This window comes from Neoarius graeffei, chromosome 20 (assembly GCF_027579695.1).
Source record: "Neoarius graeffei isolate fNeoGra1 chromosome 20, fNeoGra1.pri, whole genome shotgun sequence".
Taxonomy (NCBI): domain Eukaryota; kingdom Metazoa; phylum Chordata; class Actinopteri; order Siluriformes; family Ariidae; genus Neoarius; species Neoarius graeffei.
The window spans coordinates 64,279,002-64,296,746 of record NC_083588.1 but is presented as its reverse complement, the minus strand read 5'-3'; the positions used below and the strand labels follow the sequence as shown (position 1 = coordinate 64,296,746).

Here is a 17,745-nt window from a genome sequence, read left to right as displayed (position 1 = left end):
AAAATCACTTCAGTGAAATGGTTTACTAATTAGCATAGCGTAATCCAACAGATAGCAGAGTTTGTAAGTTGCTTGCTAGCCATGTTCGTGATTCGACGACTGAAGTGCTGTGTGCGTGTCTGATCTTACATTTACAAATCTGTATTTAAAGACATTTTTGACACATTAAAATACTTCAGAAATTTTTATTAATTAATTTGCATTATTGTGTAACAGCTCATGCCTAAAACTTAATTCCCACTCACCCAAGTTGAAGGATTTGGAATATTCTACGGGTTACATGTTTTTCATCTGAATTTCCTGAAGATCCTGAGAAGCAAATCAAGTCCCGTCCCCCCGTCCCGTCCCCCCCCCCCCCCCCCCCCCCCGACTTATTGACTGATGAGATAATTCTGAAAGTATAGCTTATTTACCCAAGTTATATTGAAAGTAAACAAATCATTTATTAAGGAACTTGTTTTAATGTTTTCATGCCTTTAGCACGGATGCTAGCCAACCACGTTTTGTGTATTTGCTAATTCAGTGATCAACTCTGTTACTATAAACCTTATGAGATAAAGGCAGTCTGTCAGCACTGAAACTTTAGATCCATCTCTGGTTCATGTCTTTTCATGAATTTGTAAAGCTAATACAATAGAAGTCACAGACCCAGCATGCTAGAAGTGATAATATCGATAGCAAAGCTAACAAAGTTCGATTAAAATGTTGTCCAAAAAGATACAAATATAGATAAATGTACTTTTTTTTTTTTTTTAAATTGTCCAATCCTCCTCATGGTGAAATAAACTTCATAAGTATTATGATTGGTTCATGTCAAGATGAAAGACCTCCAGGAAAAGTACATTACATAAGTCCTGAATATCAGCAACAGATTTAGCAGCTCAGGCCACTTTAATGGTTCTACTCAGGTTTAACAGCGTCTTCTTCAAACACAGCGAGGGTTTTCTCGCCCACTGGGTTGTAAACAATTGCGTCTACTTCTCCTCCACTGTTGGCAGATTTCTGGAAGTGGATCTCCAACAGGTCCTGCAGGTTGTCCTTCTCCATCACAGCTGGGATTCCTGTCAGCAGCACAGTCTTGGAGCAGGTCGTGTTACATGTCTGAGGACAGAATTACAGGAAAAATTATACGCGCTTTTTTTTTAAATCCCTTATGGAGTAATCTAATTAAATCAAATTAAAATTAAGTTCCACATGCTTGATATTTTTTACTGTGGATCTGCTGCTCAAACGGTTTCATACTTAAGTGAGTTGACATTAGATATATACGTACAACCCCAATCCCAAAAAAGTTGGGATGCTGTGTAAACTGTAAAAAAAAAAAGAGAGAGAGAGAGAGAGAATTTGCAAATCATGGAAGCTCGATATTTCATTGAAAATAGTACAAAGACAACATATCAAATGTTGAAACTGAGAAATTTTGTTTTTTGAAATATATATGCTCATTTTGAATTTGATGTCAGCAATACATTTCAGAAAAATTGAGACGGGGCGTGTTTACCACTGTGCTGAATCACCTCTACTTTTAACAATGCTGTAAACGTTTGGGAACTGAGGAGACCAGCTGCTGTAGTTTTGAAAGAGAAATGTTGTCCCATTCTTCCCTGATATACAATTTCAGTTGCTCAACAGTTCAGGGTCTCCTTTGTCGTATTTTGTGCTTCATAATGCGCCAAATGTTTTAAATAGGAGACAGGTCTGGACTGCAGCAGGCCAGTTTAGCACCTGGACACTCTTACTATGGAGCCTTGCAGTTTTAACATGTGTAGAAAGTGGTTTGGTGTTGTCTCGCTGAAAGAAGAAAGGCCTTCCCTGAAAAAGATTTAGTCTGGATGGCAGCATATTGCTCTAAAACGTGTATATACCATTCAGCATTAATGATGCCTTCCCAGATGTACAAGCTACCCATGTCATGTGCACTAACGCCCCCTCATACCATCACAGATGCTGAATGCTTTTGGACTGTGCACTGATAACAAGCCGGATGGTCCCTCACCTCTTTAGCCTGGAGGACGTGGTGGCCATGAAGATCACAGGCATCCAATGTCAGTTTTCAGCCTTGTCTCTCGCATACAGAGATTTCTCCAGATTCTCTGAATCTTTTAATGATATTACGGACCACAGATGATGTGACCCACAAATTCTTTGCAGTTTTACATTGAGGAACGTTATTCTTAAATTGTTGCACTGTTTGCCCACGCAGTCTTTCAGAGAGCAGTGAACCCCTCCCCGTCTTTACTTCTGAGAGACTCCGCCTCTCTGGGATGCTCTTTTTATACCCAATCATCTTACTGACCTGTTGCCAATTAACCAAATTAGTTTTTTTTTTTTCAGCATTACACAACTTTTTCAGCCTTTTGTTGCCCCGTCCCAACTTTTCTGAAATGTATTGCTGGCATCAAATTCAAAATGAGCAAATATTTTTCAAAAACAATAAAATTTCTCAGTTTCAACATTTGATATGTTGTGTTTGTATTACTTTCAAAAATATAGGGTTTCCATGATTTACAAATCCTTACATTCTGTTTTTATTTATGCTTCACTCAGTGTCCCAACTCTTTTGGAATTGGGGTTGTACATCAATATCCATGTAATGCTAGGTAAGTCGTGCACGCACTGATAGAATTCATTTCATTTTAACGTTGAACACAAAACATTCTTCTTGAACAACGACAGAAAGTGAAGATGCTACCTCAGCGCATCTTTCAATCGGGAAAATGGAGCCAGGATAAGAGATTACTAGTGTTGGGTAAGTTGGAAGGGGTAGGGCTTAAGCTTAATCTCGAACAGTTCAAAACAGATTCAAGTCAATTGGTTTATGTGCCATTTTTACTTCGGAGGAGAAAAGAAAACTGCAATTTTGGTAAATTTGTGAGTGGTGCACAGAAATTAACATTCAGAGCTCCAGTGCAAAAAGCCTGACAGGTCTGAGGGGGAGTAATAATGGAAGTCTATCTGCCTCAGAACCACATCCAGTTCTTCACAAATTAGGTTGATGGTGCATTTTGACATTGTCCCACACTACACACCCTGCATTCCAAAGTTTGAGGGTGGCGTTACAGCGGAAAGCTGGAAGTGATCATAATGTGGAGGAGGATGTTAAAATTCCCAAAATCATGTAATGTCCATCCAGTATTAATCAAGTAACCAAGTATAAAGTTCTTCTCACCTTGAGAAGTGTGATCTCGCCATTGAGAAAGGGTGTGACCTTCACCTTGCATTTCTTTCCTTTGTCCAAGTCAATCTCATGCATTTGTTTATCTGTAAGACCCTTGGCAACTATGGGAAGAGAGCGAGATGCTGTGTTTGAATACCCAAATAAATCCATTCACCAAATCCCAACTTCACATTTGTATATTTTACTGCAACATTCCTAACAATTTGTCACAGAAACATTACAGCACAGTGAAACCTTTTCTTCACATACTGTACAGTATACCAGCTTTGTGAACAAGTTGGAGCTCAGAGCACAGAGTCAGCCGTGATGCACTGCCCCTGGAGCAGAGAGGGTTAAAGGGCCTTGCTCAGCGGTCCAACAGTGGCAGATTGGCGGTGCTGGGGCTTGAACCCCTGCCCTTCTGATCAGTAACCCATAATACAGTGGTGCTTGAAAGTTTGTGAACCCTTTAGAATTTTCTATATTTCTGCATAAATATGACCTAAAACAACATCAGATTTTCACACAAGTCCTAAAAGTAGATAAAGAGAACCCAGTTAAACAAATGAGACAAAAATATTATACTTGGTCATTTATTTATTGAGGAAAATGATCCAATATTACATATCTGTGAGTGGCAAAAGTATGTGAACCTCTAGGATTAGCAGTTAATTTGAAGGTGAAATTAGAGTCAGGGGTTTTCAATCAATGGGACGACAATCAGGTGTGAGTGGGCACCCTGTTTTATTTAAAGAACAGGGATCTATCAAAGTCTGATCTTCACAACACATGTTTGTGGAAGTGTATCATGGCACGAACAAAGGAGATTTCTGAGGACCTCAGAAAAAGTGTTGTTGATGCTCATCAGGCTGGAAAAGGTTACAAAACCATCTCTAAAGAGTTTGGACTCCACCAATCCACAGTCAAACAGATTGTGTACAAATGGAGGAAATTCAAGACCATTGTTACCCTCCCCAGGAGTGGTCGACCAACAAAGATCACTCCAAGAGCAAGGTATGTAATAGTCGGCAAGGTCACAAAGGACCCCAGGGTAACTTCTCAGCAACTAAAGGCCTCTCTCACATTGGCTAATGTTAATGTTCATGAGTCCACTATCAGAAGAACACTGAACAACAATGGTGTGCATGGCAGGGCTGCAAGGAGAAAGACACTGCTCTCCAAAAAGAACATTGCTGCTCATCTGCAGTTTACTAAAGATCACGTGGACAAGCCAGAAGGCTATTGGAAAAATGTTTTGTGGACAGATTAGACCAAAATATAACTTTTTGGTTTAAATGAGAAGCGTTATGTTTGGAGAAAGGAAAACACTGCATTCCAGCATAAGAACCTTATCCCATCTGTGAAACATGGTGGTGGTAGTATCATGGTTTGGGCCGTTTGGCTGCATCTGGGCCAGGATGGCTTGCCATCATTGATGGAACAATGAATTCTGAATTATACCAGCAAATTCTAAAGGAAAATGTCAGGACATCTGTCCATGAACTGAATCTCAAGAGAAGGTGGGTCATGCAGCAAGACAACAACCCTAAGCACACAAGTCGTTCTACCAAAGAATGGTTAAAGAAGAATAAAGTTAATGTTTTGGAATGGCCAAGTCAAAGTCCTGACCTTAATCCAATGGAAATGTTGTGGAAGGACCTGAAGCGAGCAGTTCATGTGAGGAAACCCACCAACATCCCAGAGTTGAAGCTGTTCTGTACGGAGGAACGGGCTAAAATTCCTCCAAGCCGGTGTGCAGGACTGATCAACAGTTACCAGAAACGTTTAGTTGCAGTTATTGCTGCACAAGGGGGTCACACCAGATACTGAAAGCAAAGGTTCACATACTTTTGCCAATCACAGATATGTAATATTGGATCATTTTCCGCAATAAATAAATGACCAAGTATAATATTTTTGTCTCATTTGTTTAACTGGGTTCTCTTTATCTACTTTTAGGACTTGTGTGAAAATCTGATGATGTTTTAGGTCATATTTAAGCAGAAATATAGAAAATTCTAAAGGGTTCACAAACTTTCAAGCACCACTGTATATATACACACATATATATTTAATATACACACTGTTGCTGTCTAGGAAGGTGATGACCACATTGCCAGAATCTTCCAGCAAGACGACTTCCTCCACTTCGCCTCCTCCGTTTCTCGACTTGGAGAAATGAATCTCCAGTTTGTCCAGGAGGCGCTCCATGCTCTCTTTCTTGGGCAGGTTGGAGATAAGGATGCGGCATGGACAAACCTGAGTGTCCATCTAAAGCAAAAAGAGCGTGAGAATGATTTGAAGAAAATCAGATTTAAACAATTTCTCCTTCAACCTCAAATGTAGTTGATCGGGCAAGATGTGTTTAGTGTGAGATGTTTTGCACTTGATTGGAGCTATAATGCTAAGGTAGCTAGCGTAACAAGTAATGGAAATCACTCGATATGTTGCCCCCAATCTTTTCCATAAACATGCGTCCTGGTTATCATGGACTTGCTTCAAAATAAAGTGACCCAAATCCATTTTTGAATATTTTTTTCTTGTGAAATAACTTTTGAGAGTCAGCATCAACTTCAAGTCAGGAGGCGCAGCCTGTGTGGTAGGCTGATACCAAATACTACGAGAAAAAAATAACGATGTCAACCTCAATAATGTTCCGTTCATTTTTTTTGGTGTGGAACACAATGTCATGTTCACCAATTTGTATTTATATTCTTGATTTAAGTCCCGGTCCCACAATACCTATAACGGTAACTATAAATAAATTGGTCCCCTGCAGTTTATGTGGTCGGTGCTCACACCAGACTGATAATGATCCCTATAGCCCAGGCCTGGGTTTATCCGTATCAGTGAGATTGCTTCTGGAGCCATTTTTCCAGACCTGGACCTGATCCGATAAAACATCTGACCAATCAGGTAATTGTTTACATGTGACGTTGTCTGAGCACGTGCTATTTTTCCCCGGGCATGTTTATACATCCTTGTTGCATCATGAAGTCACGCAAAATAAAAAATACAATACAAAGCACAGATCTTTTATTCATGGATATGTGATTATTTTCCGTGAAATATCTCATTATCTCATCTCATCTCATTATCTGTAGCCGCTTTATCCTGTTCTACAGGGTCACAGGCAAGCTGGAGCCTATCCCAGCTGACTACGGGCGAAAGGCGGGGTTCACCCTGGACAAGTCACCAGGTCATCACAGGGCTGACACATAGACACAGACAACCATTCACACTCACATTCACACCTACGCTCAATTTAGAGTCACCAGTTAACCTAACCTGCATGTCTTTGGACTGTGGGGGAAACCGGAGCACCCGGAGGAAACCCACACGGACACGGGGAGAACATGCAAACTCCGCACAGAAAGGCCCTTGCCGGCCACGGGGCTCGAACCCGGACCTTCTTGCTGTGAGGCGACAGCGCTAACCACTACACCACCGTGCTGCCCTCCGTGAAATATCAACAGTAAATTAATAAAGTAAACATATAAATGCAGGTAAGATATTTTAATTATGAACTTCAGCAGTCCAAACATTTAATTGTTTTAGACTTCTTAATTTTTTATCCGTGATGCATCATCCGTATGAAAACAGTAACCAATCTGTAATATACTGAAATGTCCGTGACCAATCTGTAAATTATTAGCATCCGTGATGCATCCGGATTAAAATCCGTAACCACGACGTATTTTGTATCCTCTGTTATTATATTTCCGTAATCCGTGACCTGTCTGTATTTTATCACCCACCGGAGTGTGTGCATGGGTTGTTTTGAAGTCCAAGCTGTACAGTACGACCCGGAATAATGTGCTACTACTCAGAAAAACCTTCCATGACTATTCCTAAGTTGCATGCGTTTATTTCCCTGAGTGTCAGGACCAAGCGGTATTATAGTGGGGATTAGAGTTGTGGTGTTTCTGCTCCAGCCTGGAACTAAACTCAGGCAGAGGGACAGTCAGAGTTATGGTTATAGTTTTCGGTGTTGTGGGACTGGTCCCTTAAACCTGAAGTGGGCGTGGCCTAAACCATCCAGATTTATTTTTTCTCTTTATCTTTTTATTTTTATGAACTCAAGTTCACAATTGGTCTCAATTAAAAATGTGTGTAGGGCTTTTTAAAAATCCCACTCACACAGTTATTTTTGTTTCTACCTAACTGATATTTTCTCACAAATTCAGTATAAATTTTATACAAATATGAACAAACTAGTACCTAATTTAAACCACCCTGACCAGGCAGGTACTAAGGATGAATGAGTGAAAATGCATTGCTTAGTGCTGCACATTTTTTGTTAATGATGATAATGAATGTAAAGCTAAAAACCTCCCACTCATGTGACTTTTGTTGCCTTCCGCAGGATCTCAGTGGGATACACACCTCTAGCCCCAACCAGACGCCCTGTGAAGCTTCCTGGAGAGCTTTGTTTAACAATACACAGAGTAGTAGTACTCCTATTTGTATCTGTATTTCTATCTGTTCATTCTGTTACATCTTTAAAGGATATGGGACATGGATTTTTACCTGGGCATAATTATGTATAAAGGACATAAGAAATGCCATCTAAATCACTGCAGGGCGTCAAAAATGTGAAAATCATCACATTATTCAAGTTTTTTTATACATCAGCGTAAAACAAGGATTCGTTAATGAGCTAGGTGGTCACGTGACCCGTGACATCACAAAAACTTTCCAAGGAGCCAGCGCTTGGGAATCTAATGTAAACAGGTTACCGAAATGGACACCATCGACAGTGATATTCCCGATGTTTCACAGAGATGTGAAGTTAGACCCTATCAATTCGAACCGATAGCTGGAAATTCACATGAACATGGATCTTGTCTTTACTCTGACGGGTCAGATGATTCTGAGAGTGAGAGTTCATTCAGCCCTCATGAAACTGAAAGCGGTCGGCTCGATAACACTTCCTCATCTCATCTCTCATCTCATTATCTCTAGCCGCTTTATCCTGTTCTACAGGGTCGCAGGCAAGCTGGAGCCTATCCCAGCTGACTACGGGCGAAAGGCGGGGTACACCCTGGACAAGTCGCCAGGTCATCACAGGGCTGACACATAGACACAGACAACCATTCACACTCACACCTACGGTCAATTTAGAGTCACCAGTCAACCTAACCTGCATGTCTTTGGACTGTGGGGGAAACCGGAGCACCCGGAGGAAACCCACGCGGACACGGGGAGAACATGCAAACTCCGCACAGAAAGGCTCTTGCCGGCCCCGGGGCTCGAACCCAGGACCTTCTTGCTGTGAGGCGACAGCGCTAACCACTACACCACCGTGCTGCCATGACACTTCCTGGTAAGTTCAAAACAATTCTGCTCAAAGGCTAATGATCTGTTGAAAGAAGTCTTATTTTTGTATCATACATTGAAAGTTCATCATAGATCTAGCTAAAGTCCGTTGCAAGCTAGTTTTTTTTTGCTGATATTTTTTGAGATTGATTGAGATACAATGCTTCCAGAGTCCGAGATGAAAACATTCAAAATGGCGAAACGAGTCAGAATTATGATAATCAATAATTGATACACCCAAAATTATAATACTAATCCTTACCTCGGCTTTCAGTCGCTTAGCGCAGAGGTCTTCAACAGCGGGGTCGCGAAATCGCACCGGATCACTCATATCAACAAAAATATTCCTGCCCTGTCCCCTGGCCTCCGTGCAGGGATGCAAACAGCGCGCCTTTCGGCGGATGCCGCCTTTTTCACGGCTGAATCGCGCAGATCCGATTTAAAAAAAATGAAAATAGTGATGTTGGTTCATGGAGCATGAGGCATGAAGTGTAAGGATGAGAGAGAGGCGGTTTGGGTCGGGAAGCTGCGCGCATTTGTGCAGCCTGGCGCAGGTGTGCGCGGCTTCCCGATTTGAACTGTTTTTTTTTTCTCATCCTTATGCTTCCTGTTTCATGTTTCATGAATTAATATCGCTCAGTACCTGAGTATTAATGTTGAAAGAATCCTCAGTGAAATGGTCCGAATACAGTTTGTGGGAAACAGTAGGTGCAAAGTTTTTTTCAACAGGTGTTCTGTAAAGTTGTCCTACCAAGCCTACTGCACATGCGCGAAGCCTACTGCGCATGCGCAGGTGAGCCCACACTTTCCTCAGCTTCGGGTCCTTGGGGAATGCAAAAAAACTTACTCCAGGGCATTTCCCATTGGAATTATTGCAACCATAAGCAGCACAATACACCATGATGTCCAATGTACTTTAAAGACTATAAAAACAATTTTCTTGTCATCCACTTCTCCATTCATCTACCCGCTTGTGCTGTGCCCAAAAGTTTTTGTGACGTATGATCACGTGACAGCGGCTCTTCCGGTTGCAAAAAATGCATATCGGAAGTCGAGCAGAAATGCCATATAATCATCACGAATATAACGATTTTGCTGAATTTAATAGATAATTTTGTATTTGTTGATGCAATTAATTCATATTTTTAATGGAAAGAAACTGATATAGCGTGCTTTTATGTTTCATGTCCCATATCCTTTAATGTTTACAGATGACAGTAAATCTGTATCAACACATCATCACTGAAGATCTCGATGAAGAATAAAAGATGTTGGGTTTGACAGACTTCCTTTCACAACATTAGGATCGGAGCTCAAACACAGAAGGAGGATTTGTTAAAATGTATATTGGATTTTTACTGAAACATTTTAAATGCGGAAGTTTAAAGATACTGTGATGTACCTCAACACTGGCTGGTATGAGGAACTGCACCGGCTCAGCCCGTACGGTGATGCTACATTCCCCGAGCTGCACTTCGTGCTCCTTCAGAGCCAAGATCTTTTCAGCAACTGAGGAGCAAAACAGAGAAACCGAGAGAGACCCAATTACACAACAGCGAATAATCCCATGACATGGACTGAAGTGAACTCAACTCAACACACCTTCTTCCTCTTCGAAGGTGATGAATGCTGTGCCTCCCTCCATGGGGTACATGATGTGAGGTTTCACATCAAAACTCAGCGCATCAACTTTTTCAGCCGTCTCGCCGTTAAACACAACCTTCTTCTCCGGCACTGCAGTGGACACCTAAAGAATGAACGTTATTCCTAAACTGCTTATTAAAATCTAAATTCAGAAGTTTATTCTTCTTCCTTCTTCATATACAACACATGGTAATAAATCATTACTGTCTCTGATGATATACTTGTAAACTTCCCCAAACCTCAGTCTGCTGTTTCAGGCTCTGGTGGGTTTCATCCATTCTTTCCAACTCCTGCTGGATTTTCAGAAGCTCTATACTCAGTTTGCTCTCATCCTTTTTTAGATCTGCCAGTTTGTTCTACACAGAATGGAAACGTTAGAAGATGTTAATAGTTAATACACATCATTACTTTGGTTCGTAATGTACATCACCTTAAACTCATGGTGAATTGTTCATTTTGAACATATTTAATGTGAAATAGGCCGACCGAAAAGTACCTACCAAAAGTGGTCCAAGGAAGGACAACCGGTGAACCAGCGATAGGGTCATGGGTGTTGAAGGCTCATTGATTCGTAAGGGGCACAAAGCGTAGTCCATATGGTCCAATCTCACAGAAGAGCTCCTGTAGCACAAACTGCTGAAAAAGTTAACACTGACACCTTTCTGTGTTTGCCAGCATCAACTTTTTCAACAGATTGTGCTCTAGAAGCTCTTCTATGAGATTGGAACATGTGGCTAGCCTTCGTGTCCCATGCGAATCAATGAGCCTTCGACACCCATGACCCGGTCTCCAGTTCACTGATTCTCCTTCCTTGGTCCACTTTTGTTCGGTACTAACCACTGCATACCAGGAACACCCCACAAGGTGTACCATTTTGGAGATTTTCAGACCATCTCACCATCACAATATAGCCCTTGTCAAAGTCACTCAGATCCTTACACTTGCCTGTTTTTCCTGCTTCCAACACATCAACTTCAAGAACTGACTGTTCTCTTTCTTGCTGCCAAATAAACTCCACCCCTCAACAGGTGCCATTGAAATGAGATAATCAGTGTTATTCTATCCACGTTCACTGGATATGAGTAATGGCACGCTCTGATTGGCTACACTACTACTAGACTATCTGCTCATATACCGTGAGTAGAGAAAAACAAAATGGCGAAGCATGTTGCTGAACCAACTGAGGATGGAATAAAAACTCTACTCAACCCCCCCCCCCCCCCAAAAAAAAAGCAACAGAGTATGGAATAAAAGTATTTGATAGTAAGAACGTATCTTTTTTTATTTTTCAAGAATTATTATTATCGCATTTTTCACAAATTGCTCCTGTCATTTCACCGGTTTGTTTACATTGTAAGGGGAAATGATTTTGTCAGATGTTTTGTGTAAAGTTTTTATTTATTAAATTTGCAAAAAAATTAAAACAAAAATGCTCTGTCTCTCAAAATCCAGTGAATGTGGAAAGAATAAAACAGTTATTCCACTCAATCTCATCGTACATGGCTTATGGACAACTCAGTGTTACACACCTCTTCACCTATCAGCTCATGTACGACTCAATTTTGTGGAATAACTGTTAATTATTCACTGCTTCACTTGTTAGTGGTTTAATGTTATGGCTGATCGGTGTATTTTTGATTCACATTTCTTATTCAGGGTTTCCCCAGGTTTGACCACCATAAATTTAAGACTTTTTTAAGACCTTTTTAAGACCACTTAAATGAGAATTAAGACCTACATCGCATCCATTATGCGGTCGTAGAACACCAGATCAAATTCCCAATAATGTTAGGACTTGGACTTTGTTGGCCTCTAGAGGCCGCCATCATTCCTTTTTTGTTGTCATGTTTGTTTTGACTGCTAGAGGCCGCTATTGTTTCTGTGTGTTGTGTTTTGTTTTTACATGTGCCTTGTGCCCCGCCTAGTCCTCATTATTGTCACCTGTGTTCTATTTAGTTTGTGTATTTATACTCCCTCAGTTTGGTCTCTAGTCACGGAGTCTTTTTTTGCTATGCTGTTTAGTGCTAGTTACCTCTGTCCCGTGTGCCTTGCCTCTGTCCTTGTGTTCTTTGTATTTTTGCTTTCTTTTGGACTTTGTGGATTTTGTTTTTGACTTTTTGGATCTTCTGAGCGTTTGGATTTTTACCCCTTCTTTTCTGGTTATTGGCTTTTGTATTGACTTTGAACTTTTGGATTTTTTCCCTTATGTCTTCTGAGCGTTTTGGATTATACTTTTTGGATTTTTTGCATTGTAAATAAACTGTTTTTTGCTACTCTACTTTCGCCTCACACCTTTGCACTTCAGTCATTCCCCTGGTGGCCTAGTGGGGGTTTGCTGGATCATTACACCAGCGACCTGGGTTTGATTCCTAGCAAAACCCTAACAAATAATGACAAATGTTTCAAGTAAAAATACTTTTATTATAAAAGTTATATACTTAAGTCATTATGTGCATTGCTTGTCGAATCTTCACATTCAAGACAAAAAACAAGTCTAAACCTGGAAGAAAGGAGCACAACGCAGGGTCCACGTCATGGCCTTAAAGGTACACAAAAATGCAATAGGCATACCAACACATTAATGCCAAAGGTGTGCACTCGCCAGTCAAAAAGCCAGAGGGCCTCACTCGAGGCTTAAAGAACTGTCTCTGAACTAATTATGACCGTGCACCCAGAGATGATACTTAAAATAAAAAAGTGATGTGGGTGTATTTTTTTTTTTTAATAAAATATCAAAACATTCACAACACTCTAAACAGACAAACTCTTTGTCTTAGTTTCCCAGCACTTGCTTCAACCATTTTACATTTTGTACCCTTCTAAATGAGGGAGGGAGAGAGATACAGAGGGGCATAGATAGATAAGAGACGAGGGGGATAGATGGGAAGAGAGATAGAGATAGATAGATCGATAGAAAAGAGGTAAGCCGAAAGTCTCTTAAAGGTGCACAAAAATGCAATTGGCATACCAATACATTGGTACAATGGTGTGCACTCATCAGTTAAAAAGCCAAACTAAGGGCCCAACTCAAGGCCTAAAGAACGGTCTCTAAACTAATTATGACCATGCACCCAGAGATGATAAACAGACAAACTCTTTGTCTTAGTTTCCCAGCATTCAACTTGCTTCAACCATTTTACCTTTTGAAGAATAAAAAGAAATGTAAATACTCCTAGTAAACAAGGGAGGGAGGAAGACATAGATGTGGAGGTGGATAGATAAGAGACACAATCCACCACTTGCCTCGTTAACGTCTTTGACCAACTCCTTCGTTATATAAGGAGCAAGACTGAATTTTGTTCTGTAAGACGTTTTGTTTTTTCCACAGGAGAATGTTGTAGCGACTTCCGAGTCTGGGAACACAGCCTTAAAGAGTTCGCTTATGCCCTCATTCGAGCTGTACGAGTGGTGTTCCGTAATTGTTTTTAAAATCCAGAGCACCTCTGCCCGAAGTGTTGGGGTTCCACCGACACCCATCATGCCACTGCTCGGCCCTTGTGTTGTTGCTAGCCTTGCCGATGATGTCTGGCTTGGCTGATGCCGCTGACATTCGACAGTGGTGCTACCAACTCCAGGTGCATTCGGAGATTGAACCGTGCAGAACTGAGCGATGGGCTGGTGGCGGTGGAGGGCAGATGCAATGTGCTTTGAGCTCTTCATGTGAGACTCTAAAGCAAAATGACCTATAGTGGACAACTTGAAGGTCTTTCGACAAACACAGCATCTTGCTTCAACGTCGCTTCCAGGAACCTCCCTCACCCAATCACAATATCTTTCATCTGAAAGCCACTGCTGATTAAAACCACACTTCCCCATACTGCGATTCGCAGAGTCTCCTCTCCACCACGGACTCCGACGATTGCGCCAGCGCGAAAATGTATCAATATTGTTTCTTTCTTTGCGCATACTCCAAGAAATTCACTGATGTTATGCAAAACCCATGTTTTCGCATTGTAGAATAGTATGAGTAAATTTAAGACCTTTGTTTAAAAAATTAAGACTTGGGCAAAGCAATTTAAGACTTTTTAAGGCCTTAATTTTGGAATATTAAATTTAAGACTTTTTTAAAGACTTTTAAGACCCCGCGGCTACCATGTTATTGCTGTAATATTCCTTAGTCAATAAAATAATTTCTGTTTCCTGAAATTCCTGTATATGTACTGTAATTTTTTTGGATGCTATTCTGAATTGTGAATCAAATGAATCAAAATTCGACATCTGATTCACTTGCACAAGTGAGACAAAAATCGAATTGCAAAAGTGAATCGTGATTCTCATCACTGTTGCAAAATTCATGTAATCATAAGGATATTGTTATTCTGTGCGCTCAGTGTTCACACCATGAAGGTTTTTCTGACCTGCTCTTTCTTCAGTGCCTTGGCTTGGTTCAGCTCCTCGTTCTCGAGACGCTTTCTCGCATTACTGGCTCGCTGCTGGAACTCTTGAGTAAACTTGATGTTGCTGTTTTTGGATTCACAGATCAATGTCTGTTCGTGCACCAGGGCTTTGTGATCTGCCTGTGGACATTTAAACATGCATTCAAGTGAGCTTGTGTTTGAGGTGATGGGGTTATAGTGAAGTTACAGATGCTTTCTGAAGGAGCTGCACCTTCAGCTTGTCGATCTGTTTATAAATGGATTTAAGGCTGAATGATGCGCTGTCATCAGTGACCAGAGAGAAATCCTGAAATGACAGGTTTAACATGAGCATCAGTGTTTAACAAAGAAAGTTTGATACCTAAAAAAATATTTGATATCTTACCTCATCTGAAGACATCCTGGACAAATGAGCCTGTAGAAAGACAGCAGGAGGTGATGAGATTATACACGGTATCTATTATATATGAGCTTATTTTACATCAAACAAAGAAGATATTGGTGTGTATCTGCAAATAAATAAATAAATAAGTCATGGTTTGGGATATTTCCATTATAAACATGAATTGCATACTGAACATAAATTATAATTATTTTATGATTGTAATACAGTTTATATTTATACTGGAAATATCACAAAACCTGCGATAAAATTCTGGAAGAAGACGATCACAGAGTTGTGCAAGTCAGTTATTTAGAACATTTAATGAATACTTTGTGAACAAACTAAAAGTTGGTATGTGTGAGAAGAAATCTGGCTAATTTTAGGTTTGCCCGGAATAAAAATAAAAAATATATATACTCCTTTACAAAACAGATGCACAATATGTTTTCACTGGACTGCACTTAGCTTTTATTACAGCACACCTTCACCATGGCATTGTTTCAGCAACTTTATGCAATGTCACAATATTTATTTCTGTCCAGAGTTGCATTAATTTTCCACTGAGATCTTGTGTTGACTACAGGAGAGTCGAACCTCTGCATAAAGTCTTCTCCAGCATCCCAAAGATTCTCAATGGGGTTAAGGTCGGGACTCTGTGGTGGTTAATTCATGTGTGAAATGCTTCCTGAACCACTCTTTCACAGTCTGAGCCCTAATTTTATTCCCATGCCATCAGGGAAGAAAAAAATCCATTCATGTGATGATAATCTGGTCATTCAGTACATTTAGGTCATCAGCTGATGTCATTTTATTGCCCCATAACGTTGCTGAGTCTTGACCTGAGCAACTGAATCAACCCCAGATCATCACCCTGCCTTCAGAGGCTTGTACATGGGACACTATGGATGATGGAGTGGAGCTTCATGAGCTTCCCTTCTTACCCTGACACACCCATCACTCAGGAATAGGGTCAGTCTGGACTCATCAGACCACATAACATTTCTCCATTGCTCCAGAGTCCAATCTTTATGCTCCCGAGCAAAGTGAAGCCTTTTCTCCTGATTAGTCTCACTAACAAGTGGTTTTCTTACAGACATACAGCTGTTTAGTCCCAATCCTGTGGGTTCTCAAGTAATAGTGACTTACTTTCACTATTAAACATAGCTGTGAGTTATATTATATTATCAATTCTTATTTTTATGTTTTTTGTTTGTTTGTTTGTTTGTTTTTACAATTCAACTTCACCAAGCATGTAAGTGATCTCCAATCATGCTCAGTCAAGATTTTTTCTGACCACATTTCTTCTGCAAAGTTGATATTTCATCTCTATCCTTCCAGGTTTTAATAATGTGTTGGTCAGTTCTTCACCCAGTTCCAGTCATTTCCGCAACCTCCTTAGTTGCTTTCTTTGCTTGATGCAGGTCAATAATTTGACCTTCTGAAACACAGGAACATCTTTTCCATGACCAAGGGATTCGACTTCCAACATGTTTGTTGAAGAAATTAGTAGCTACTCTTTGCACCACTTAGGGTTAAAAGAATTATTGCAGCTGAAACATTAATCACTGCAGTAATTATCCAATCAAAGGCTGCTAATTATTTGTTTATTTAAATCCAAATGGCAATTTTTTTTTTCTTTTTGGCCAGTGTTCTTAATTTAATTTATTCCATTATTTTACTGTTAATTAATATAATTATGAGCTTAAATTAACACTTGATAAATTCAAAGGTTTCTATATTAAATATATAATAGTTGCCTTAACCTCACTGCAGCTTTTATTACCCTTTACATTTGTTCTGCAAAAATCAATAGAGTTTGATTTTTAAAATAATGCATTTACATATATCATGGATGTTTGATTTTTCCCCTAGTTTCTTGTATCAGTATTCTTTAAACAAAACATTCATTAATTAGTTTTTAATTGATATGTATTTTAATCTAATTTAATGTCATTTCTTTAGTTGAATTACATCCACCAAACAAATTGTCATTAACATAGATGAATATCTACTTTATACTTTTTAAAAGTTCATGTCAAATGAAGATCTTCTAAAGCTTGTTGTAAACAGGAAATAGAAAGAGTCTCGGCCTGTGTTTAATGTTGTTACGTCAGAAAAACTTAACACACATTAAATTCTACAATATTAACATATTAGTCACGAAACAAACGAGAAACTTCCCTTAAAATGTAATTATTATTTTTATTTTTAACATTCACTTTTACATTTACACTAAAGCTGATGAGTGGCGTCGACTGTTCGGTCTCTACATCATTAATATCAGAAAATTATTTACAGTTTGGATATCTTGGTTTAATTGCATCATTATACTCTCTGCCATTAACTATATTCTTTATAAATACAGGAATAAATATAGAACAGGTTACTTACTCGCCTTTTCTTTCAGTCCTGTAACGCAGTTGTGAACTCGTTCACTTTCACTTTCCTTTCTTCATCTGTGGGGGCGTTCCTCGGTGGTGACGTCATGCATAATTATTATAATCGTTTTAATCATTATTTATACTTTTGGACGGACTTTGATAAAACAAATAATTATGCAACGGAGGGAAAACAATATCACTTTTTTCTTTTTTTTTTTTGTTTGTTGTTGTTGTTTTTAGAATTGCTTCATAAGTTCGTACTTCCGGTTGCGCACGAGCGCCGGTCACTGACCAATCACAGCGTGGGCGAAGGCGAACCCGGAAGTTACAGGGAACAGCTAAGAGGACTGTATTTAGCCACAATATAATATATATTTTAATTATTTATTTATTGTTTGTTCTGGTGTTGGAATTTACCCTGGAGGGAAAAAAGAAGCTTTTTATTTATATTCATTTGTAAAGATTGACACGAACATATTAAAA

At 39.7% G+C, this 17,745-nt stretch overlaps 1 protein-coding gene across 2 annotated transcripts; it reads right to left on the bottom strand.

Annotated features, from left to right (window-relative positions):
* Nucleotides 1-418: 418 nt before the first annotated feature.
* ifi35 (interferon-induced protein 35) lies at nucleotides 419-17,351 on the bottom strand. 2 transcript variants are annotated; one of them, XM_060902236.1, is made up of 10 exons: nucleotides 17,273-17,351; nucleotides 14,882-14,911; nucleotides 14,729-14,803; nucleotides 14,479-14,637; nucleotides 10,360-10,476; nucleotides 10,079-10,223; nucleotides 9,879-9,985; nucleotides 5,242-5,428; nucleotides 3,170-3,279; nucleotides 419-1,101 (listed from the first exon to the last, which is right to left on the bottom strand). In XM_060902236.1, the coding sequence occupies exons 2-10, from the start codon at nucleotides 14,894-14,896 to the stop codon at nucleotides 901-903; spliced, it is 1,116 nt and encodes a 371-aa protein (XP_060758219.1). In that variant the 5' UTR covers nucleotides 14,897-14,911; nucleotides 17,273-17,351; the 3' UTR covers nucleotides 419-900. The 2 variants fall into 2 exon arrangements, with proteins under 2 accessions (XP_060758219.1, XP_060758220.1); XM_060902237.1 differs by having other exon boundaries at nucleotides 17,277-17,342.
* Nucleotides 17,352-17,745: the final 394 nt, after the last annotated feature.